This window comes from Hemicordylus capensis, chromosome 4, assembly GCF_027244095.1.
Source record: "Hemicordylus capensis ecotype Gifberg chromosome 4, rHemCap1.1.pri, whole genome shotgun sequence".
Lineage (NCBI taxonomy): Eukaryota > Metazoa > Chordata > Lepidosauria > Squamata > Cordylidae > Hemicordylus > Hemicordylus capensis.
The window spans coordinates 285681963-285708818 of record NC_069660.1 but is presented as its reverse complement, the minus strand read 5'-3'; the positions used below and the strand labels follow the sequence as shown (position 1 = coordinate 285708818).

The 26856-nt window shown below is 39.9% G+C and overlaps 1 protein-coding gene across 1 annotated transcript in view; it reads left to right on the top strand.

Moving 5' to 3' along the window:
• Positions 1–26856, top strand: part of STK3 (serine/threonine kinase 3) — a 198071-nt gene that overhangs the window by 16216 nt on the left and 154999 nt on the right. The window contains exons 4-6 of the mRNA XM_053248375.1: positions 992–1106; positions 5072–5236; positions 6293–6460. Coding sequence (XP_053104350.1) covers positions 992–1106; positions 5072–5236; positions 6293–6460 — 448 coding nt within the window. The remainder of the gene's footprint in view (positions 1–991; positions 1107–5071; positions 5237–6292; positions 6461–26856) is intronic.

The following is a 26856-nucleotide window of genomic DNA, read 5'->3' as shown; positions in this document are numbered from 1 at the left end:
ACAGCAGTATTTTGGACACAGCTGCCTTGGTCGAAAGATAGTAAACACAGGGGAGAAGGAGGCTTCTGAGAGTGGATTCCCTGCTGACTGGAAATGATGCATGAAGAAGTGGGCTGCTCATGAGGTTTCCCTGGGACAAAATGCATAATGGCAAACACATGGATGGCACTGTTGGCTTTGATAGTGTTGATCGGCAGTTGAATACGGAGGTGCATTCATGGCCATGTATAAAGCAATGCGCGCACAAATTTCTGGATAGGAATAAGTACTGTACTTTTAAAGATACCTATCATGTGAAAGTTCAGTATCTTTATTGTGGTCAGCAACCAGCCTTTGATACATAAAACAAGACAAATTAAAATCAAGAGAACTAGTAAAAGGAAAAAGGGGAAATAGTTCTTGATTTAAGTGCAAAACCGAGCAACCTTATATGTTTCAGTATCATGTGAAAGTTGTATCCAGTGCTTTCTGCTATATTTCTTGAGCTTCTGGCTTAGAACTTAATGCACAAGGGTACTGGGGACAATATTCTGGATCTCGCTTGTTGGATTTCTCTTTCACCTTGGTATGACTTGTGAGAGGGGGTGTATTTCTAATGAGAATGCAAAAGATGGTGAGCAGTGATCTCCTGCAGACTCTATCATTTGGTGTGCACAAGAACACATCTAGTTATGTTTTTCATTGGTTTGAATATCTAATTAAATGTATAACAAAATGTAGAACTCATCCAGCTACTTGAGAGAAGCTACTAAGCTCTGTTTTGGTCGAAATAATCTTAGACCAGGGTTTCTTAACCTTGGGTCCTCAAATTGTTGTTGGATTACAATTCCCATCACCCCCAGACATGGCCTTTGTGGTTGGGGATGATGGGAGTTGTAGCCTGACATCCCCTGGGGACCCAAGGTTAAGAAACCCTGCCCTAGGCGGTGCTTCTTAGTGATATTCTCAGTGGTTAATTTCTGTATATTGATAGCTATGTTTTTGTGTTTAGTCCTTATGTTGTCAAGTACTATGGCAGCTATTTTAAAAACACAGACCTGTGGATTGTTATGGAGTACTGTGGAGCTGGTTCTGTGTCTGACATAATTAGACTGCGGAATAAAACGGTAAGCTTTTTATTTTTAAAAATATAATATGATGTCATAGATATTCCCAGGTTGGGAGACAAACTACATCTGAACCTGCGTATAAATAAATTCTGATACATTCCACCCCCCCTCTGTGAACTGGAACTGTACCCAAACCTAAAACCTCTCTTGCCTTGAACCATAACTGAGTCCCTAATAACCAAAACCCTGAATCTTTAATGCTGTGAGCCTAACCCTTCAGAGTGAAAGAACTCCCCGAGGCAGCACAAAACTAGATTCAAAGAAAGCAGGAATGCTGACTGGGACTCATGAAATAGGAGCTTGAGCACACACCTAGGTCGGCTGTTGCTCAGGCAAAGGTTGGGTGCAATTGGTGCAGATTTGCAAGAGAAAACAAGCCTGCTGCTGGTGAGGATCTACAAGAGTTGGTCTCTCCACTGTGTAAGCAGCTGGCTGCTGGGCTGAATAGGACCTCTGCCTCTGTACTGATACATGATGTTCCTGCTTAATTGGACTACGTTCTGTTCCACAGCAAATCAGGTACATAGGAAGCTGCCTTATACTGAGTCAGACTATTGGTCCTGGGAGGAGAGCTGGCCATGCGGTAGTGAGCACCAACTGTCCTCTTTGCTAAGCAGGGTCCACTCTGGTTTGCATTTGGATGGGTGAGCACTTCTGCGATAGGATATCCCCCTTAGGGGATGGGCTATAGCTCAGTGCTAGAGCATCTGCTCCCATGCAGAAGGCCCCAGGTTAACTCCCTGACCTCTCCAGGTAGGGCTAGGAGAGACTCCTGCCTGAAACCTTGGAGAGCCACTGGCAGTCAGTGTAGATAATAATGAGCTAGATGGGCCAGTGGTCTGACTTGATCGAAGGCAGCTTCCCATGTTCATTTAGCTCAGAATTGAGCCAGGGATTAAGGCTGGGACCTTCTGCACGCAAAGCAGATGCTCTACTACTGAGCTACAGACCTACCTCAGAGGAGCTTACTTGATGAAATTCATATAATCAGATGTGTAAAATTTTTCTTCATTTAGTATTTGATTTCTTTACTAAACACCATCCTTTCAGAGCAAGCTAATATTTTCATCTGTAGAAGTGAAGTGTTCAAGAAAGTAGAAATACAGCTTTATTGGCAGGGACTAGAGAGGGGCCTTTTCGGTTGTGGCTCCTTGGCTTTGGAATCTCTTCCCCAAAGAGTTTCACCATGCACCCTCCCTCAGTGTGTTGAAAAAAAAAATTTAAAACACATCTTTTAAAGGAGGCTTTTAAATGTTTTATCTGCTGCTTTTATCTGGTAGGTTTTTTAAGTGTGTTAGTTCTCAGTTTTTAGCTTTTTATTAATTTTAATTTGGAACTTTTAAAATTTCTAATTTTAAATGTGGTTTAAGCCTGGTCTTTTAAATTGCTTAATTGTATTAATCTTTTACTTGTTTCTATTTTAATAATGTTGTGAACCACCCCAAGTACTAGTAGTGTACTGGAGGGGCAGGGTATAAATAATTTGAATAATAATAATTTTGTTTAAGGGAATAAAATAGTGGGCAGCATCCAGACTAAGCTTTCTGTGAATGGACTACTCCTGTAAGGGGAGGTGATTTTGCTGATCCTTCCTTCCCTGAGGGTGGGGCAGGGGAACTGAGGACAGCTGAGGGTAGGGTGGATTGGCAAAAAAATACCCTTCCTCGATTGCACAAGTTCAACATTCTTCCAGTTGCAGATGTTATGGTCTAGATACTTCCCAGTATGTATACATAATTTAAAATATTGCTTTAGTGTCCTAATATTGCTTATTAGTACAATGCATGTATAAGCTGTTCTTCATTATTCCTATTTTTTTCTATTTCGTTGATATAACTTAAATCTCTCTCACTCTTGTTGAACAGATTGTGCCATTAGTTCATAAGCTAATTAGTGCTTAGACTTTTATTTTCAATTTGAGCTTCACCTGAGGAAAAAGAATAAATTTGGATGCTTTCTGTTAATGGCACTAGTCTTCACAAAATAGCTAGTGATAGTCAACTTTTGACCTTAGGACTAAAGTTGTGAACAGAAATTAACTGAATATGATGTATCAAAAACTAGATTAAATGTAATCCAAATGGCTGTTTGCTGGTTTATATCATCCAAGGCCAGTTGGATGTAAAGCCTGTTATGGAATTACTCTCTTGTGGTATATTATGTTGCTAGAGAGCCATGTTGTGCTAAGTGTTTTATAGGTGAGAGATGGAATGTTTATGTTTTACCTGTCCCCTGGATGCTGTAGAAAGAGAAAGAAGCTTCCTAGGGATAGAGAAGCCAGTTGCTTTGATTTATGTAGCAGATTTTTCAAGTAAGGTGCCCCATCCAAACATAAGTGTTTTGTTTTTTATCCAGAGACTGAAGGAGAAACGTCTGTTTTAGAGGCAGGAGTGTCATGAGCACACCATATATGAACATATGAAGTTCAGTGCCCTGAAGCTAGGTAGGCCAATGGCCTCTTGCTCCCAGGATTGTCCACTGACAGCAACTCTCCAGAGTTTAAGGCAGACAGGTCTTTTGTATCACCTGCTATCTGAGATAGTTTTAACAGGAGATGCCATGAATGGTACCAGGGATCAAGTGCAAGCAAAGCATGTGTTCTATTCACAGAGCTAAAGCCTCTCCCCCAAATCCTGAAGAAGAAGAATAAAATAATAAAATAGTGAAATCCTTGGGATGTGATGTTGTCTAAGAAGGCCCAGGAGAACAGTTCTAATATCTCTCCTTCGTCTCTACTGATTGTGCAGAGTGCTTATTATTATAAGCATGGTGTGTGGTCTGTTGGCTTAGAGAGAAAATGTTTGAATTGAAAAGATGATTTAGTTCGATACTTTTGGATGTTACTCTTTTGCTCCCACCCCCACTTCAAGATCCTTTCATGATGTGAAATACAAAATCAATTTAAGGCATTTTTGTTTTTTAATTTAAGTTAGTCAAGAGCTTTGTATTTTGGTGGGGGTTTTTGGGGACGAGGAATCCGCTCCCCCATTTAGGAGACCCATACGATTAATAACTTGTATTAATCAGAACAGAGTTTTAGGAATAATTTTGGCTTTAGTGTAAACATGTGAACAGGAGGGACTGAGCTTCTGTGCTTGACTTATATTCTTCTCATGTATTTCTAATTACTTTTCTTCAGACTATATATGATTTGTATGGATGGTGATGGGTCCATCCACATCACCTGGTGTTGCCTAAATGTATCTACCAGCATCTTGATGTGGTTGTGAACTCCAGCCTGTGTTCCTCTGTGATTTAGAGTCCATGAGCTGTTCACAGAAACACAGCATTAACTTCATGCCTGGTGATATCCCATGGCATACCTGGCTGAAGGAGAATGACATGAAAATGCAGACTGTCATGGCTGGACTGTGAATCACAGATTGGAGTAGTAGTAAACTCCATGTCTGTTGGAGATTGTATTACTTGTACAGTGATGGCACAAAGGGTTTGGTTAATATTAGTACACTGTTATGCTGCATTCTGTACATAAGTAACTCAAAGAATACATTGTCTGAAGAATTCTTAATCGAATCCTATTTTAATAACCTGGCAAGACACAGAAGATAACTAACAAAGGAATATATAAGTGAGGCTTTGGGCATGCTTTAAACCCTTCTGCTTTTCATGTTACATTTGTTTAGGCCCTCTATCCACAATCTGTTCTTTATTGGTGGAACTTTTATTCCTGTTTGAAGCTTGTTGACTTCTGTGGGATCTTAGGCTGGCTCAAGGAGGTTGAGCCATGTGGATTGGATTGCAGCAGTGAGGCCTTGGTGGGGTCTTGCTTTCTGTATTTGTAAAACATTTTGCATAGTCTTTTGCTTGCTATATAAATAATAATTATAAGGCAGTTTGCATAATTGTGTGTTTTAGCCTTTTAAACTGTTTATGTGTGTAATCAGTGTGTGTGTGTGTACATACACAAGAAAAAATGGTTAGTTATTTATGTTTCCTTGTAGCTCACAGAAGATGAAATTGCAACCATTCTTAAATCTACACTTAAAGGACTTGAATATTTGCATTTCATGAGAAAAATACATAGAGATATAAAGGCTGGAAACATCCTTTTAAACACTGAAGGGCATGCCAAGTTAGCTGACTTTGGAGTGGCTGGACAGTTAACTGTAAGTATACAGTATATGGGTAAAGTAATTATATTTTATAAGTGAGTAAAAGCATCACAATACACCCTCTTACAGAAAAGATTTCTACTGCACTTGCTACTTATCATCTTTGGCCTGGATTGGAATCTGTTGTAGGGCTCTCCCTACAACAGATGGAGCTTCTTTTTCTAGTAGTGAGGTGTACTTCACATGATATACGTTACTCAAATCAACCAGACTTGACTTTTTCAATGGATAAGTATATGTTTTATGGGTCTAATTTGTGACTTCTAAATAGATGGTTGAACCCAGACATCTTATTATCTGAACATGCATTGAGCCATTTATAAGATCAGTTTCACACATGTCACTCTGCTGGAAAAGCTGGCTTGATTTGACTGCAACATGCGAATAGTTTGGTGATTTGCAGTTACGAGTGGCTTACCTCCACTCAGATTCTAAATGGACCATGAGCTCCAATGGACATTGGCCATTGACAGTTGCACCTGAACGTGGGGAGATGAGTTCCGAGGTTTAGGGATGCTTCATGCATTACTTGGATCATAGGAAGCTGCCATATACTGAGTCAGACCACTAGCTCAGTATTGGCTTCACAGACTAGCAGCGGCTTCTCCAGGGTTGCAGGCAGGAATCTCTCTCAGCCCTGTCTTGGAGAGCCAGGGAGCGAACTCGAAACCTTCTGCTCTTCCCAGAGCGGCTCCATCCCCTGATGGGAATATCTCCTAGTGTTCACACTTCTAGTCTCCCTTTCATATGTGATCAGGGCATACCCTGCTTAGCTAAAGGGACAAGTCATGCTTGCTACCACAAGATCAGCTTTCCTTTTGGTTGCAAATGTGCACCTTGATTGCAAATCCGCAAGTTGGTTGCAAATCCGCAAGTTGGTTGCAAATGTGTTTGCTATTGTATGTACATGTGGTAGAAGACACTGTCCAGTCCATCTCCCTGCTTCATACACCTTTACATTATGTATAGTCAAACAGGTTTGTCATTTGCACACATTGTGTTTTTTATGAATATGTGCAGAATGTTAAGCTGTTTTATCGTATATTACAGGATACAATGGCAAAACGGAATACTGTCATAGGTACTCCATTTTGGATGGCGCCAGAGGTAATACAAGAGATTGGTTATAACTGTGTGGCAGACATCTGGTCCCTTGGTATTACTTCAATAGAGATGGCCGAAGGAAAGCCTCCATATGCTGATATACATCCAATGAGGGTAAGATTCAAGCTTTGTAATATCTGCATTAACTACTCTTGCTCTGTATACTGATGCTGTTTGGGAGGATGGAAGTAGTTACTGTCTGCTTCCCGAGATGATTGACAGTTTGTTAATTGGATCTGAAATGTAACACTAAATTACTATAGATGACTTGTGAATCTTACAGTAACAGCAGATACTGCTATTGACTTTTTTGGGGGGAAGTTATGCTAGCACAATACAGAGCATCTGATAATCAGAAGACAATTATTTCCATCATGCCAGTAAAACGTGCCCAGAAAGACAACAGCTGTTGTTTAAATATGGTGGGTAAAACCTTGCACGGAATGGAATGCTCCCAAAAGGACGTCTATTGACCCCAAGAATATTTTGACACTTGCTTGTGTAATTATTTGTTCTGTTATTTTTGGCATTTTAGAAGTTGCCATTTTAATAGGTGTACAGCTTCTAAAGACAAAGTGGACACCATCATAAGAACAGTCCTGCTGGATCAGGCTCAAGGCCCATCTAGTGCAGAATCCTGTTTCACACAGTGGCCCACCAGATGCCACTGGGAGCCTACAGGCAGGAGTTGAGGTCATGCCTTCTCTCCTGCTGTTACTCCCCTGCAACTGGTACTCAGAGGCATCCTGCCTTTGATGCTGGAAGTCGCCTATAGTCCTCCAACTAGTAGCCATTGATAGACCTCTCCTCCATGAAGTTATCCAAATGCCTCTTAAAGCCATGCAAGTTGTTGACTATCACCACATCTTGTGGCAGAGAATTCCACAAGTTGATTATGCTTTTTGTGAAAAAGAACCTTGGTTTGCTGGTTTAAATTTCCTTGCAATCAACTTCATGGGCTGACCTCTGGTTCTAGTGTTATGTGACAAAGAGAAGAATTTCTCTCTATCCACTTTCTCCACATCATGCATGATTTTATAGACCTCTATCATGTCTCCCCACAGTTGTCTTTTTTGTGCACTAAATAGCTCCAGGTGTTGTAGCCTTGCCTCATAAGAAAGGTGCTGTAGGCCCCTGATCATCTTGGTTGCCCTCTTCTGCACCTTTTCCAGTTCTACAATGTCCTTCTTTAGATGTGACAAGTATTTTATGCAGTAGCCCAGGTGTGGCTGCACAATAGTTTTGTATAAAGGCATTATAATTATAATATTAACAGTTTTATTTTCAATCCCCCTTCCTAATGATCCCTAGCATGGAATTGGCCTTCTTCACAGCTGCACAGTGCTGCACACAGCTGCCGCACTTTCAACGAGCTGTCCACCACGACCCCAAGATCCCTCTCTTGGTTAGTCACTGACAGCTCAGATCCCATCAACGTATACTTGAAGTTGGGGTTCTTTGTCCCAATGTGCATCACTTTACACTTGCCAACACTGAACCGCATTTGCCATTTTGTCACCCACTCACCCAGTTTGAAGAGTTCCTTTTGGAGATCCAATCTGTTTTGGATTTCACTACACGAAAGAGTTTGGTATTGTCTGCAAATTTGGCCACCTCACTGCTTACCCCTACTTCTAGTTCATTTATGAATAAATTAAAAAGCACTGGTCCCAGTACAGATCCCTGGGGGACCCCACCTTTTACTTCCCTCCATTGTGAAAACTCTCCCTTTATACCTACCCTCTGTTTCTTGTCCTTCAACCAGTTAGCAATCCACACATGTGCCTGTCCCCTTATTCCCTAACTGCTAAGTTTCCTCAGGAGTCTTTGATGAGGAACTTTGTTAAAAGCTTTTTGGAAGTCTAGATATACTATGTCAACTGGATCACCTTTATCCACGCACTTGTTGACACTCTCAAAGAACTCCAAAAAGTTGGTGAGGCAAGATTTGCCTTTGCAGAAGCCATGCTGGTTCTCTCCCAGCAGGGCCTGTTCTTCTATGTGCTCTACAGTTTTATCCTTGAGGATGCTTTCCATCAATTTGCCTGGAATGGATGCAGAGGCGTATCTAGGGAAAATAGCGCCTAGGGCAAACACTGAAATTGCACCCCCCTGTCCAAGCATCTGACACCCATCTTTCAGATAACTTTACCATAATATCAGCTCAAAAATACAAGTCAGGCTCGTTAATCTTTTAATATTTCAAAAACTATTTAGCAGTGGACTTAGCCAGACCAAAAAATGCTGGAAAACTACAAATTTCAGTATGCTGGGGCTCATGAAATACCCAAATACTATGTGGAGGTATACTTGGAAAACTAAACAGAAGTGTCTGTATAATTCTGTGTTATGCATTGTAGCATCACCATTACATAAGTTTTAAAAATCAATGGAGAATTTGACTTTTCCCAGATACTCTGTAAATATTTAAAGGATATGCAGAGTAAACTGTGTCACTGCTTGGACTATATTCTAGTATTTCAGAAAGACAGTTAAAATGAGAGAAAGAGAGCAAGAAACTCCCTGTGGGCCTTAATATTAAGGATTTCACACTGATTCAAAGACAAACTCACCATTGATAGCCATATTAGCAAGACATCACATTTAACTCACTTATCACAAGAAGCAAAGTAAGAGCAAATGAATACAATCCAAGGTCATAAGCGTCAGCTCATTATTCACAAGCCCTGATTCTCTGTACATAGTGCCAATGTGAATATGTGTACAGTGTATAATATAAAATATTTGGGTGGGTGGGTGCAAAGGCTATGGGTGGGTGGGTTGCAAAGGTTCCCCCTCACTCTTCTGGCCTCTAGGGCCTCGCAGGTACCATTTGAGCATGTGCGATGGCCATTTTTAAAAATAATCTTTTTTTTTTAAAAAAAATGGCCACTGAAAACAAAATGGCCACCACGCTTGCTCAAATCACCTCTGCAAGGCCTGGCATGACCTAGGGCCTCACAGAGGCCATTTGAGCATGCACGGTGGCCATTTTGTTTTCGGCAGCCATTTTTAATATTTAATTTTTTTTTACAAAATGGCGCCCCCCTTCAAGTGGCGCCCGGGGCACGTGCCCTGCCTGCCCTACCCTAGATACGCCCCTGAATGGATGTTAAACTAACCGGCCTGTAATTTCCCGGATCGCCCCTGGATCCCTTTTTGAAAATTGGTGTTACATTTGCTACTTTCCAGTCCTCCAGTACAGAGCCTGACTGCAGGGATAAGTTATATGTTTTAGCAAGGAGGTTGGCAATTTTACATTTGAGTCCTTTGAGGACTCTTGGATAGATGCCATCCGGCCCTTGTGATTTGCTAGTTTTCAGTTTTTCCAGACTGATAGAACATCGTCTCTTGTCACTTCTATCTGAAGTTCTTTAGCCTCCATTCCCGAAAAGCCTGCTTCAGAAACAGGTATATGCTCACTTTCCTCTGCCATGAAGATGGACGCAAAGAACTCATTTAGCTTCTCTGCAACCTCCATATCCTCCTTAATAATCCCTTTCACTCCCTCATTGTCTAATGGTCCAACTGCCTCCCTGGCAGGTTTCCTGCATCTGATGTATTTAACGTTTTTGTTATTCCCCTTGACGCTTTTAGCTATATGTTCCTCATACACTCTTTTTGCCTCCTTTATTGTCACCTTGCATTTCTTTTGCCAGAGTTTGTGTTCTTTGCTGTTCTCTTCATTTGGACAGGCCTTCCAATTTCGGAAGGAATTCTTCTTCCCTTTTATGGCTTCATTGACATTACCTGTTAGCCATGTTGGCATCCTCCTGGACTTAGTGGTACCTTTCCTCCTTTGGGGTATGCAGTCTAACTAGGCTTCTAGTATTGTGGTTTTGAGTAAATTCCATGCATTCTGGAACGAAGTGCCTCTCCTGATTTTCCCTTTCAACTTTCTTTTCACCATACTCATTTTGGAGAACTACATCCTGACTAAGATTTCTGCACGTGAAAGATGTGCTCATGCAAGGGCAGAGTTGCAATTTTAGCAGATTCTCCCCTTCCCTCTCCAGTCTTCTGTGCTCCCAAAAATGCTCCTGAGGGCCATCCAACCCACAGGCTCAGATTTTTGAGAAACACAGGAGGCTGCAGAAGGAAGAGGGGACAGTAAAAATTCCCCCTACCCACTTGGCATGAGCCAAGTTGCTGCATATTCATATCAAGATCAGTATTTGAGTCTACTTTTTAAAAGCTGGCCATGTGGTATCATGTGGTCATGAATGATGTACCATGTACCATGTGGTGTCCAACTGAATAAACAAGGTAGTGAGTGCCTTCACCGATAGCTGGAAATGGGGGTTGCAGAGTTATTGTCTGAGGCTAGTGTTACTAACTTACTGTCATCGTTCTTCTGCCGAGGGTTTAGAGTGTAATTCCTTTCTGGATTCTCATTGTTGTAGCAAAAGAGAGTACTGGGAACATGTAGTCCTTATCTAAAACTGAGAAGCTGAACCTTTCCAAATGTGCTCTTATAAGCTCACAAATTCTACCTGGAGCTCACACTTCTGCCAACTCAAATGATAATTAAGAAACAAAAATCCATGTTCTGGGCCCAGTTGGGTAACTTATCACTGACTGAAGGCCTCTATTCTGAGTGGGAAAAGCTTCTTCAACTTTAAGAACAAAGCATTCCTCCCTATTAGTTTGGGGGGAAGGATTTGGGGACTGGATTTAGTCTTTGACGACTACTCTTGTGTCCCAATAGCAAGAATAACTATCAACCCTGGCTAATCTGTGCCTACCAGAACAGTGTTTGTGCATGTGTGCATGTGTGTACACCTTGGTGTGTATATATGTGATGCTTACTTACCTAGTGACAACTCTCCATTTCTATGGACACTGGTTTCTGCTCCTTCTGGAGTTTTTCTTTTGTGTGTATCCTGTGTGGACGTGACTGTGCAGCTGCTATTTCTGTTGTCATCGAAAACATGGCAGGCTTTGCTTTATTTTATCATATTTTTATACCACCTGATATGTATATCTCTAGGCATTGTACAAAATTTAAAATATTTAAAAGTCAAAACAGATTAAAACACATTTTCCAGAAGATCCTAACAGGCAGCAGGGTTCATGACAAGGGAGGCACTCTCTTAAATAGCCTTTATAGGTAATAACCAGGACTTTGTATTTCACCCAGAAACATATCGGCAGCCCGTGCAGTTCTTTTAACACTGGTGTTATGTGGTCCGTTTGTGTTGTCCTAGAGACCAATCTGGCTGCCGCATTCTGTACCAATTGTAGTTTCTGGTTGTATGCTTTAAATTTTGGTCTATGACCATAAATAAACATGATGATGATGGTAGTTTCTGGACTACATACAAAGGCAGCCCTGCATAGAGTGCATTACAGTAGTTAAGCCTGGAGGTCACCAGCATATGAACCACTGTTTTAAGGTCATTCACCTCTAGAAATGGACGTCGCTGATGTATCAGCCAAAGCTGAAAAAAAGCACTCCTGGCTACTGCCTCAACCTGAGAAAACAGGGATTGCTTTGTGTCCAGGAGCAGTTCCAAGCTATGTACCTTTCTTGGCATTTTGGTGACATCCTCAATTGAGCTGTCATGTCATGGAACCAACTGTGGTCAGAGCTGCTCCTAGCAGTAAAAACCGATGCTTATCCATAAAAAATGGTTTCATTTATTTTGCTCCTGTACTATTCAAGATGAAAAGAGAAACAAATACCTTTTAATAAATTATTGAACCTTTAAGAAATATCTTCCCCAGTCCATGCAGGATGGAATTACAATGTTTAGAGATTACTTAGATTCGATGATAATTTTTTAAAATTTAATTATATCCTCTTCATTACATCAGGAATAATTTTAACATAATTGCCTATAGTTGTACTCAGTGATGAAAAGTAAGAACTAAATTATTCGAAAAGATCCTATAAACATGACAATAGCAGCTTATAACAGAGTATTGGTGTTTTAGTTTGACAGCTGAGAATTTTTTTCATTTTTATAATCAATTGTACCGTATCAAAGGACAGAGTAATTTTTAAAGTAACAGTTTTGGCATACACAGAACACATGTTCTTGTTAATAATTTGTGTTCTGGTCTTTACGGGTTTGTATGCAGCTAATGTTCTTTTGTATATTTGATACTGCACAGTTCTTTTTAATTTTTATTAGTGAGTTGTTACAGTGGTTAAGAAGAAATACACAGATTTCAGTTGTGATAGTCTTCCCAGTGCTATATGATCCAACTTCACAAGATTCCTGGACATATGTAGATGCTTTTCTATTTTGTTTTAGTTAAGACATTCAATTGATATAGGCAAGCATGAAAGCTTGGGCAAATTTTCATTGCTTTTTCTGGATCTTGCTTAAATTCTGTGGTATTTATGTAAAACACTGTTTTGTTACTTGGGAATGCATGCTGAAGTTATTCTGTATTCTGTTTTGCTGTAGGCTGGTTGGCATTGCCACAAAGGTAGTACATTGCCAGTAGGCTATTTCCTTGTCAATTGCATTTACAGTCTAATAGAGATATTACATGACTTTTTAAACAAGTGTTTTGGCAGGGGAGGAAATAGCAGATTCCATGCAAACAAGCATAGCTTCCTTTCCCTAACCACACTTGCTACTCAAGGAGCTCTACTAAAGTTTGTGAGGGTGAGGCGGTAAGGGAAGGATTCCCAGTTGAAACTACAATAAAAGTACTTCAGGGCTAAGTGTTTGAGACTGTATCCCAGATCAAAAACCAGCCTGTCCTTCATGTGGTTGGGAAGGTGGTGACGATAAGCTAATGCAGTTGGCTAGTTGGCATATTTCAAATCTGCGCAGGGTGCCTTGGGCTTCTTTCCCCACTTGATCTAATGTTTTCCTAGTAGTTCTAGGAAAGTCGGATGTAAGGGCCACATGCTCTGCTTGCATATCTCAAATCACATTAGATGTTGAAACTCCAATGATCAACTTTTTGTGGCAGGAAGTCTCAAAGGCAAAATATTTGGTTGGCTTTGTATGTACCAGATTGCCATCTCTTGTGGAAGTGCCTCAGTGTTCCTATTCATATATCGGAACTGCTGTAAAACCTGGTGTAGCAGGCTTTGGAAACAAAAAAAGGCTGTGTTGGGGCATTGTAGAATTAGCTTATTCAGTACTGTGGTTAGAGCTAGACGCAACAGGAGCTGCAGGGCCACCACCAATAACAGCAGGTATCTTCTGCTAATGAGACTAGTACTATTAGTACTCATTAGCTAGTACTAATGAGAGGAGAGCTGGTCTTGTGGTAGCAAGCATGACTTGTCCCCTTAGCTAAGCAGGGTCTGCCCAGGTTGTATATGAATGGGAGACTAGAAGTATAAGCACTGTAAGATATTCTCCTCAGGATGGAGCCACTCTGGGAAGAGCAGGAGGTAAGTTCCCTCCCTGGCTTCTCCAGGGGAGAAACTTCTTATGTTCCTAGGTGCAAAATGCATCCCGTGTGTGTTCTTGTTCACATGCTTGATGGCCAAATAAGTGGAAAGGGGATAGGGAAACTTGGAGTGTACTGATATGTCATATGTTTTGTAGTATGTCTAATACTACAAAACTCCTTGAAGGAAGGAGAAGCTGGCAGCATGGTGATATTGCATCGCACATTTTGTAGTACTAGGCTTTACAGGGAAGATAGGAGAAGGTGGTGTGGTGGTGACATGGGGCTATTGTTTTCAGTATTAGCCATATGACACTATTTCTAGTTCTGGCTTTTGTAATCAGTCCCTCTTTTTTTGTTTCGCCCAGCAACTGATTTTTAAAAATGACTATTAATCCAACATGGATGTTACAGGCATTTCATTGAAAACGGATTACTGAAAGCCTTTGTCATGGTTCATCTTGGTAATATGGTGATCTAAATAAAGGGAGCCTTTGGACCAAACTATTTGCAGCACTGGCAGTTCTGTTTGTGTAAACATACAGCTGTCCCAGTTATGTAGGGACAGTGATGTGGCTTAGAATTTTCTTCCAGTGTTATACTTTTTCCATAGAAAGTTTCCATTTCTGAAGATACAAATTTTATGAGACAATGCAAGGTAATAAACTGATACCGGTACATCATTAGGCAAACTGCAGTTTGAAAAGTGTAATGAATTTATTCTTCCAAACAGTTATCCCTAGGAAAAGTATAAGTGTGTGTGTAATCTTGCTCACACTCACCTCTATTGATTAAACAGGAGGATAAAATAAAACCAAAATACAGGCAAACCTCGTTACTCGTGAGGGTTCTGTTCCTCACCTACTGTTGTAACAAAAATGTGAGTAACAAGGCATTATGCTTATGGGAAAAGGGGGTTAGGTTCCAGAATAGGGAAAAAGGTAAAAATAATAAATAAAACCAGCCCATAATGTGAAAATTATGTACACAGGATACTACCATTTGCTCAGGAATGCCCTCCAACAACTGTGAAATGCCCCCCAAACCATGAAAAATCACGGGAAAACTTATTTTTACTATAAAGAAATGAGCAGAAATGAGCCACAGAATGGTTCCTCCTCACAAAATAACGGCTGTAGGTGACCTCCGTGGTCAGTTCTGGCCCTCTAGGAAACACAGATATATGGGTTTTAACCCTTTAGTATCTGCGGATAATGAAAACATCAATAATACATGTCAATTAGACACCCGTATATACATGGAACTATGAGTAGCGTTTCCACGAATAAGGAGGTTCTACTGTACACACAAAAAGTCCAAGTTAAGAATTCTCCTAATTTGACTGTGCAAGTTGATTCAAAATTAAAGTTAAAATTATTATTCTATGTTGCACTGCAAGTGAAAGAAACAAAGTGTGATTAGTTTTGGTTTCATATGTGAAGCAAATGTACAGAAAAGCACCTTGTTCCTTTTATTGAACTGTGGAGGTTGGAAGTGTTTGCAAAAAAAGCGATATTGTACAAACTCTTCAATTTGAGAAGTATGTTGCAAATGAAATATTTCAGTTCAGATATTTGCGGCAATTAGGAACAATTTTGAGATTTGTATCACACATAAATTAGCATGGGGTACTCTTTTTGTTTTGTTCTTTAAACTTAGGTCAGATAAACAGGCCCAACTGAGCAGCAACCTATTTAGATAATCAGAAAATGTTCCAGAAAACCCACATCACTGGGAGTGGAGTCTTAATAATGGGAATGGGGAAAGGGGTATGGTATACTGAACCCTCTCCCACCCACAGCTAATTGGGTTACCTGAGGGAGCGTCTTTCTCTACAGAATCCTCACCACTCATTGAGATCATCGGGAGGGTTTTGTTTTTGGGTACCACCGGTTCATCTGGTGGTGACCTGGGATAGGGCCTTCTCTGTTGTTGCCCCTAGGTTGTGGAACACGCTCCCCATTGATATAAGGATTTTCTTCCTTGGAGGCTTTCAGGAGAGGCTTTAATGATATCCAGTTTTAATGTTATCTAGCTTTAATTGTAATTTTAATCTGTTTTAATGGGTTTTTGATATTAATTGTTATGTATTTTTTAATTTAGTGTAAACCTCTCTGAGCCGCTTTAGGAAGGGCGGTATGTTAATCAAATAAATAAATAACCACCTTGCAGCCCTTCTCAAGAGATACCCCCACCTCTGCTGAGGTAATTCTGGAATCAAAGCTTGGTTGAAGAGCAAGATGCTTGAGGAAAGAAGCTTTGAGGAAGTATGCTGTGGATGAGTGGAGGTTCTGTACTCATCCATGCATCCCTTTTGCTATTAAAATTAGACCTCCATCTCTCCTTGTATAATTGCAGCACTTTTATGTTTAAACACACAGCACTGCTGCCATTGCATTTGGATTGCTAAATGACCTTGCTAAATAAAGAGAAGAACATTCTTTTCTCAGAACGCCTTGTAGGACATTACTTTGCACAATGTGTACATATTCTTTATTGTTTGGAGGATCAGCTTTAATAGAAAAATGAGTTATAAAATATAAAACACAACTTCATTATACTCATATTCATAGGACAACTTAAGTCTTGGTTGTCCGATGTACATGGCTGTGGATAGTAACTTCTGGGCATCTTTAATCTATAGGCTTTATATGATTATTGACTGGATTGGAAACTCTTGTTCTACTATACATTGAGAAGGAAGGAATGGAATTAATGCTTTACCTAATGTTACCCAGTAAGTCTTTGAGAAAGCAAGGAACATCGTAGAATCCTCTAAAACCCAGCTGGAACCTAACCCTGGACTTACTTGCCTTTTCCTTCCTTTATCCTTTAGATTACACCCACATAAGCTTTCCAAGAAGGCTTCAGCCCTGGTGGCACTCCAAGAAAACACTGCCAACCTTTTGTGTAAGCAAGCTAGCATTGCAAATTTGCCCCCTCTCCTTTCTCTAATTTATGCTGTTTTGTCTTGGGAGAGGCTAGTAATACAAGATCTTGAAAACATATCCAGCATTTGCCTTTGTTTTCTGTGCTGAAGTTGTTGGTAATGGACATGTGGACATCATATGTTCCACAAAATACCGTAGGAAGCCAATTTGAACTGTTTCCATTTGCCTTAAGTCCAATCATGATATTTATTTTTCCATGGCACTTACCCAGATTATCCATACCTCCTGCTTAGCTTGTGTCACTGCCACCACGGAGTAATCTGCTTGTGATCACCAGTTTCTTTCCAGTGTATCTTATAACCAGCTGCCTTTCTCCAAGGACCTCTTGATGCTGTTTATATTGCCATATAGCCTTGGTCTAGATCTGGGTGTTCTCTTGGGAATTGTTGTCCATATAAACTCAAAAGTGGAGAAAAGCTTGGCTTTGAGCATTATTAGCTGCTGAATGTTCTCTTCCCCTTTTCCTTTTTTCAACAGATGGGGCAACAGTTGGCAGCTGTATATTCTCCAGTATTCCCATAATAATTCTGGATAATATATAACATGATTAAGAAAAAGATAAGAGAGATTGTAGAGTCTTTCCCTTAAATTGCACCTGAAATTTAGTGTCTGTAAAGTCCCCTCTCTAGAGCCTCCTTGCTGCCTAATTAGCACAGCAGATCCTGCACAGGTTCTTCCAGCAGACATTCATTGCTTAGAAGGGGGTGAATTGGAAGTTTATTGCAGAGCATATTTGTTTTTTAAATTTATCAATATTTAAATGTATACCCTGATATACGTTTTATATTCTGCCAACAAAGGGCTTCAAAGCAGTTCATTGCAGCTGTACTTTCGGTCCAAATTTTCTGTCATTGAATAAATTGTTCAAGATGCAAAGAAACACAGCTGACCAAGTTAGTGCTCGTAGTAGAAACTTCTGTTTCACTTGCAGAAGGGGGTTCTTCTGTGAATAGCGGTCCTTAAAGTAAAGTTGTGCCATCGAGTCGGTGTCAACAACTGGCGACCACGGAGCCAAGTAGTTTTCTTTTGGTAGAATACAGGAGAGGTTTGCTGTCTCCTGCACAGTATGAGATGATGCCTTTCAGCATCCTCCTTTATCGCTGCTGCCCGATATAGGTGCTTCCCATAGTCTGGGAAACATACCAGTGGGGATTCGAACTGGCAACCTCTTGCTTGCTAGGCAAGTTACTTCCCTGTTGCGCCATTAAGTGGCTTCATAGGGGTCCTTGCATGAGTGCAATTCACTTTCTGTTCATGTAAGCTGCTGTCAGTAGAATAGTATATTTAAAGACAACCCACAGAAAAAACCCACCCATATTCAGCGCAGACTAACATGGGTGGTTCAGCACTGCTGTGTATGTCTAAACCCTGCTCCCACATTTGCAGAACAGAGCTGTTGCTCACCGACTTAACATTATGCAAGTGCAGTTGTGTGACATGACATCCATTGGAAATAATGCAGGTCGTGTTGAGCTGTGCTGAATGTGGCTGGTTTCTTTGAGACCTTTTGTTGAAGGTCTCAAAATTTTCTTGTGAAAATCTGTAATAAAAATGGAAAATCCTGCAGGGGCTTTCCTTTGCAAGAAGCAGAGTACATATGAACAGGGCTACAGTTCTGTATGGTATTTGGAAAAACTGTCTGTCTGTACAAGTGTTAATGCAGGGTACATCATCTTGTGCTTAGTGCTGCTGTTCTGTCGGTAGATTTTAGTTTAGCAATAGTCTAGAAAGAAGTGAGCTTTAAATATTAATGTACTGCAATTATGATTGAGCACTCAGCTGACTAGTTGAGAGATCATATCAAAACTTGAATGAATATCCATACTAAGCCATTTTTTCTGTTCAATAAATAATGACTATTGCCTCCCAGCAATATAATAGTTTGAAAAACAAAACACAGCTAATACTTTCTCATTTAAAATGTATATTGCTTGCCAACATACACATACACAGTTTTCTTAACTCCAAATAGTGATAGGAATATTGTATTGTCTACTGAGACGGCCACTCCGTTTAAGTTGGTTATTGCTAAGAGCTATATTCCTTGGATTAAGAAATGTAACACTGGCATGTATTAAACTTAACTGTCAAACATGGCTGACTCTTTGAAATCTACTGAAGAGCTAAGACTGGGATGAAGAGATTGGGGGCAACAGTTTCCATGATAAGGTACATAGGTATGTGAATACAGCATGTAAACCTTTCTTGAATCTATAGATTTGATAGCTGTATAGAGCTGACCAAGAGTAGTGGAGCTCTTGCCAAAAGCCAAATGTGTAGATAACATTAGTCCTCTTTACATGTTAGCAATAGCAATAGCAATAGCACTTACATTTATATACCGCTCTATAGCTGGAGCTCTCTAAGCGGTTTACAATGATTTAGCATATTGCCCCCAACGTTCTGGGTACTCATTTTACCGACCTCGGAAGGATGGAAGGCTGAGTCAACCTTGAGCCCCTGGTCAGGATCGAACTTGCAACCTTCTGGTTACAGGGCGGCAGTTTTACCACTGCGCCACCAGGGGCTCTTGTGTTGTGTTCAGCACTCATATAACAGGTGTACGGTGTACACGGGTATAGACCTCTACACCGGTTTAGTTACTTGTATCTTATGTTGAATGCAGGTACAGCAGTGCATTCCTAACTGTAGCATGCATTTGAGGGCGCTGTACTCAGGTTCACTTTTAAAATGGACATAGGTACAGTCATTCACATAAAAGTAGGTATGAGTGTACAGGCAGTGTACAGGCATCTGTACACTCATACAACATAATGTCTGATTTGGGCTATTGAGGTTGTATTATTTAAAACTTGTCATTTGTGGGGGGGCAGTCTAAGGCATTGTTATTCACTTATTCCTCACTGCATTCTCTCTTTTTTGTTCATCTGCTGATGGCATCCTCTGCTAGCTATTTCTGCTTTTGTGTCCTCTTAGTACTGCTTTCTGTGCTTGAATCTGCTAAGATAGTTCTCTGCTCATTTAAATCTCTGTTCTTATTTTGAATATTGATATATTCAGTCTATGTAGCTATCTGCTGTTAATTAATCTTCCCCTCTCCTATCATAACTTTTATATCAAATGTGGTAATTTCTCTTCAGATTTCCACATGTACTATCTAAAGTTGACCAGAAGTGGTTCTTGCCCATCTTTTGTGCAGATTCCTCACACTGGGATTACATGTTTTTAAAAACTCTAATTGTGAATGAGTTATTACAAATACATCTAGCTGAAGGATACATTCCTATTTTTCTTGGGTGTAGCCTAAAGTTTTCTTCTATGTCTCTGTGGAATATATTTATTGATGACAACTCTTGCTCCACTTTCAGTTATAAAGAACCTCCCAAGATTTATTTACTTTATTTACTTAAAAAAAAATCTTTTTTTAAAAGTAGCAACCAAGAAAAACCCACTGCTGGAAGAAAACAGTAACAGAAATAGTTTAGATTTTGCTTGGCTCCCAAATCTTTTTTTTTTTTTAAAAAAACGGCCATGTTTTCACTGTTTGTGAGAAGGTGAGTCAGGTAGCTCCCTCTGGAGTCTGGAGTATTTTCTAATGTTGTATTGTCCTAACTGAAAAAGCTCCCTCTTGCATGCTTATCTGCCCTACCTCTTACAGTAGGAAAATACAGAGCCAGGTTCTCTCATGTTGAGCAGAACATATGGATAGTAGGCACATATGGGGTGTGCAGTGCTTCAGATATAAGTGTTGGGGAGTTTGGAAAGGGCACTCGTAGGGGATAGAAAATTATCTTTTCTTAGCAGGATAAGCCTCTGCAAATAACTAATCCACCTGACATATTTTGGGGGCCTGACTTTGCATTCCCACCATAGTAATAATATATTGGGGACTCTTAGCCTTGTGGGGTCCTGGGGCCAGTCCCTTCTCCCTGACTGAGGGTGAGAACTTGTTTGTTTGGAAGTAGGTTTCATTGCTTTCAATGTGATTTCTAAGGAAGCAAATGTCATGTCATTTGCAAATGATGTCCTGTCTGTTTCCATATTAAAACCACTAGGCAGGACATTTTTCTGTGCAGCACACTGTCAGTGATCAGCTAAACATTTAACAATAACAATTTTTCTATTTGGTGCCAATTTGTTATTGCTAGTGAATTGTGACTATTGTTTTAAAGAGTAGCATGGAATGTGGGCAACTTTTATTTGTGGGGTCCATATTTAGAATAAAATTAAATGTATTCTGGGCAGGATCCTGGGATGGTATTGTTATTATTTCTTTGATTATAAACCACATTCCTTTATTATGAAAACAAAACTTTCCCTTCTCCCCTGCCCCCCTAATTGGTAGGAAGTTTAATAGACGCCATTGTTACACGTAGCATCTTTTCACTTCATGCTTTGCCTTGCAATATATGTATTCAAATAGTACTTGTAGTGCAATGTGGGAGTACTAGTTGGTGTTTGTTATTTTTACATGTCTTGAGAATCTGAGGCTGGCGATGAAGGCCTGGAGTAAAATGGAGCTTTTGTGTTTTCTGGGGATGGGGAAGTGTGTATCATCCCCTCCCCCACCCATTTTTTCTCAGCCTTCGCATCTCTATTCAAGGCCTGTAAAAATGCCTTGGATTCACAAGCCTGTGTTCCAGTACTTATTGTATTTACCTGAATCGAAGACTCTGAATTTAAGAAGACCCCCTTTAAAAATAGAGGTTAAATACAGGTTATACCTGCCTTTACTCAAAAGAAGCAGGACTCTGAATTTTAAGATCACCTCCTGATTTCTAATGTAAAAGAACTTGGAAAATATCTGGTCTTGGATTCAGGTAATACAGTATTTCCTCACTTCAGTTTTCACCTTCAGTGCTTTCAGCCTGAGCTCTGGAGAAGAAATTCTGTATATCTTCCTTCACAGATTTCATTGTAGCATAGGGTAGGGATGTGTATGAACTGTAGTTCGAACTGCAGTTTGGGAGTGGGGCCTGGGAGCTTTCAGAAAGAGGAGAGCAGGTGCTCTCCGCTGCCCCATGCAGCTTCCTGATGGGGCGGCGCACGTCCCTAGAAGCCCCACGCGGCATCGGCAGGCACATGGCAGTCTGTGCATGTGTGGGTGCCATTTGTGTTGTCAGCATGGTGCTGCTGACCACACAAATGGTGGATGCTATGCTGCGCGGGGCTTCTAGGATGTCATAACTGCATGGGGCAGCGGAGAGCACCCGATCTCCTGTTTCTGAAAGCTCCTGGGCCCCGCTCCCAAAATGTTATCGAACCGTGGTTCATACACTTCCCTAGCGTAATGGAGCCCTTCTCTGCTTAATGTACAAGAGAAAGTTTGAATATTGGCAAATGGGACTCATTTTTATGGGGTATAAGAAGAGCCTTATTTTGTTTATGGCATTGTGGATAAGTTGGAGGCGAGATGGGGTGGGTGGGGAAGAGACCTTAGTTTCTGTTGCTACCACTGGCTCTTCTGCATGACGCCCCCTTTTTTTGGAGCACAGAAAGTTGATCGTTCTGACCAAAGTGTGATTTCCTCCCCCACTGATCACAGATGTACCTGTAGCAGTAATTCTTTTTCCTTTTGCTGCAGATTTGGTTAGGGTCCTTCGCCTGTCCCCTCTCCTGTCCCTGGTAGGAAGGAGCACGCCAGCCTGGAGTTGGGCATGAGGATTCCCCCACTGAATCTTGGAAGAAATCCCTTTTGAATGGGGTTTCCACAGGCTTCCACAAGTAGACTGGGAAGAGGGATTTATTGTAGGACTTCAGAATGTAATGTCTTGTTATGAAAGCAAAAAATATTATTTTAAATATTTTATGTAGTTGAATGTGTAAGTAGGAAAACTTAATTGGGAATGTGTAATAAAGTAGCAGAAGGAAAGAATATATGAAATCTGGACTACAAGTCAAGTCTAATTGAAATTTAAAGAGAAAACATTTATTTCAGAGTTCTAAATGAGGATTTAATTAAAGTAAAATTAGCTCATCTTTTTAGTTTTATCCTTGAATAGGAAATTTGAAACATACTTGACTTGATGGTTGGCTTTCTCTGACTTTGATTAATCACTTTCAAAGTAAGCAGAGGATCAGAACAATAATTTCATAATTACACGCCAGTGAGTTAACTTGAAACCTTAACTAAAATAACTGTAAAGGAAGTATGAGGATGGTTAGTTTCATGTGATGCTGTATATTTTTGTTGTATAACTCAAATACTTACAAGTGCTAATCTGAAAAAAAGCAGTTCCATGGTTCTATCGATTTATTTTCAGGATGTTTTAATAGGAAAATGTTTGAGCTGGGAATATTAATTTCAAAGGCACTGTAGCAATAGTTCGGGGCTTATTCAACCTCCATTGAAGTCGATAAAAGTTTTTCCTTGTTCTTCTGTACACATATTTGATCAGGCCCTACAGTGTTTAAGCTGCTTTGAAGATGTATTTGATGCAACATCCATTGCGGATAAATTACTCACTTGAATAATGTGCTGACTGTTTTTTTGGTCTCCCCCCCCCCCCCCACCGCCCCGATACAAGTTTATATATGAAACTCTGTTGCTGACCAGACCAGGATTTTTTTGCCTCTATGCGGTCTTCTGCATGGTCCTTTCCAAAGCGTCTTGTTCCCTTGTGGATTGGCAAAGTTGTGCTAGATGTTCTTGCCTGCCCACTTACACCTCCAAGTGAAATTGCAAATACTGAAATCCTAGGAGCTGCTGTTGCTCCAGAAAACCTAGCTGGGGTAGAGTTGGAGAAGGCAGAGCAAGAAAGAAGCAAAAGCCCTTTGTTTTTTCTGCGGTGTTGATCGGAAGAAGCTTTGCCTTTATTTCAGTCTTATTTGTGTCTGTTGTGGGGGTGCGGAAGAGAGTGAAGCCATTAAGGTGAACTACAGTGTGGGTTTCTTTACCCCATTTCTAGGGCATAGATGTACTTTATCTGTACTCCTTTGAGCAATTCAGCCTTTCTCTCACCAAATTATTACTTGCATGTGTGAAACAATCACTGTAAATCCACCACCACAGACAAAGCTTTTATATATATCACTCATATTGGCTGAATCATAGTATTTTGTGCTTTTACTAAGTAGTAAATGTGTTTTCTACTGAAACATATTTACCTTTGTAAGTAATCATGCACATGTATAGACATACATATATGAGTTGGTCCTTAGTCCCTTTTTCCTATGGTGCAGCTGTGGATGCTGTTGCTTTTTCTATTGGGGAAGGATGAGGGGTTAGTATCTATGATCTCTTAATTACCTTCAATTAATTTCAAATTGCCCAGATTCTCTTCTAGGTGCTTGCTTGAACAGTATGGCATTTGATTGTTAGCAGCTACATGACAGTGATTTCTGTGATTAGTACCTTTACAGAGAATTGAGATGGCCCAGAATTGAGGTGGCTCTTCAGTGTTTGATTAAGCACTTGTGTTAAATGCGGAAATATACATTTTTTTAAAAATGCTAGCAATTTTCTATTGGCATGATTGATTCACTTGGGAAAACCAGTACACAGAGACTTGGCCAGCTAGGATCAATTTTTGGAACATGTTGCATTTTAAAATGCAGAAGAATGTGTACTTCTAATTAGATTATTATTTTTTTAATCACAAGGGAGAAAACAGAAGAATATTAAGCTTCTGTGTTTCTGCTTTTTATAAATCCAACATAAGGATTGACTTTGTAGAAATCCTAATATTATTTAGATTAGAAGTTGTGTAAAGTGTAAGAATTAGGTCTATTAGAAGTACATATGTATTTTCTGTGCTTATTCAAAGACAGCATAATATCAAGATAGATTTCAGTGGGTATAATACATTTAAAGCAAGTGCCTTACTTAAAAAGAAGAGGTGCCAATCAATTTAAATTTGTTGCAGCTAAAATGTGATGGTCTAAGGACAACTTATAATTCCTTTCTTGTTATAAAATAGTCAAATCTTGTAGTAGTATCAGTTAAGGAGTTTATGGAAACTTGGTTTAGGATTGTTTAAAAGAGCACAAAATCTTTAATTTGAATTTGATGGCACCTGGTTTCATTTTTGTTCCCCAGCAACACCACTGGTACCAAAAGTTACCGTAGACCACCCTGGTTTAAGCAGAGAATGAAATCACTCTGGCCTTTCTTTTTAGCCCTTTAGTTTGCTGACTAAATATTTAAACAGAGCTATAACACATCTGTTATAGTTTGTGACATAGCTGTAGAGCAAGACTTTGTGGTGCATAATTTGCAATTCTGTTTTTCAAGAAAGTTCTAGATTAATTTAAAAACCATTTTCATGTTTAGCATGCTGAATGAAAAAAAAGTTGAAATATGATTTCTATTTTACAGGGCAAGAAAGAAGAATGTGTATTTTGAAGCAATAAGCAGCTCTCTTCCTGAGAAGTAGACCTAAAAGTTCATATTTTTAGCCTGCATGGTCTATTTTTAACACTGTATGAATCCAAGGTTGTTTCCAGATGTGAGCTAGTTTTCATTATTGAGGTTCCCATGGGAAAGAGAGAGAGCCAACACAAATGTTACCTCCAGATTTTTGCTCTTGTGCCTTTTTGACAGTGTCAGTAAGTTTACATTGACTATGAGCATTGGTTAAAATGTTTAAAGATGTGTAGGGAATTTTAAGCATTATGAGTCCTTGTTTTTTGTTTTTTGGGTGGTATGTTAGAAGGAATCGGGGCAAGGGAGGACAATAAGACCTGGAAAGTGTTAGATGCCATTCTGTATACCAGACAAGTTATACTTGGAGAAAAAAATATTTCCTCCTCACTTCTGATGATAACCTCCTGAAATTGCAAACACGGCACTGTCTTGAAAGCCACAGGGATTTCTTATAGTGTTTGTAGGGATTTCTTATAGTGTTTATAGTGATTGTTTTCCCCTTTGTGCAAAAGGAATTCAAGTGAACAACACTGGTTTATGCTGATAGAGGATTATTCCTTTTTTTGTAAATACTTTCCTGCAATATTGAATAGCACCAACATAGTCCCTTCCCAATGACAGTTATGAGTAAAGTGATCTCTTGTGTAGCATGTAGGTTCCCCTCGCTTCTAAGAATAGTTCCCTGCTAATGTAGTTGGCGATTTCTACTTTCCCAAATCAGCCAAATTAGCTACTCCTTTGCTCAGTCAGGAGCAGATCTGCTCTAATTTCATCTTGCTTCCTTTTCCTTTCCTGTTACTGTTGCATGATTGCTACTGTTCTGGAAGCTATATACTGTACCTTGCTTTCTGGTCAACACATTGGATTGTGCCCCAAAGGTCTGATAAGGGAAGTTTGACATGCAGTGCTTCAAAGCACCATGGTTTTGTATTTGACTTGGGTTGCCTGATTCCATTTACTCTTAAGAATTGGGGTTACCAATTTTTTTTACATATAATTAAAACCACCACCTCCACCAAACCCTGTATAGTAGATTGTAAAACAAACATCTCGCCCAAACTGTTCTGCAGGAACTGTCTCAATTCTTTTTATAAATCATTCCTCCCTTCTGTTAAAATTCGATTCCAGTGATTTACCACTCCTGTCTCCATTATTAGAAAATTCCATTGGCGTATATAGTTCAAAGTATATTGCTATTTACTAATTTGATTGTATATCCTGCCCCATCTCATGGGGTCTGAACAGCTTACAACATATCTACACTTCTTACATGTAAAAAGAAGAAACAAACAACAAGTTATGGTAAGAATTAATCTGCTTATTTTCTTCTTACTATAATCTTAATCGATAATTACCATCTTCACAAGTTAGCCCACTTCCACCTCAGACATTTACACATCTGCCATTTTGAATTGAGGTGGATGATGACATAACAAACTACACCTTTTGAGGTGTCTCTGTGTGACCCTACAACTACCAAATTTGGTCCAAATTCGTTCAGGCCTTGCAAAGTTAATTGGGGGACACACACGGACACACCCAGAAAGCTGGGTGAACTCATAAGCTTACTTTCCTTAAGGGAAGTAGGCTTCAGAAAAGTAGAGTGTTTCCACAAAGAGAGTGTCTACTTGGGAGTGAGGGGTGTAACCTCAGAACATCCTTTTCATCCTGTGCCTAGTGATTAGGCCTAGTATACCTCTTGCTTCTACAGCCACAACGCAGTTCAAGAAGGAATTAAGCATGCTGCCTTTATATTGTTTTAACTGAATGAAAACATCCTGTAGTAGACAAGACAGTAAATATTGACAGTTGACTTATACTGTTGAAAAGCTGTCATAGAATCGTAGAGTTGGAGGAGAGCCTATAGGTTA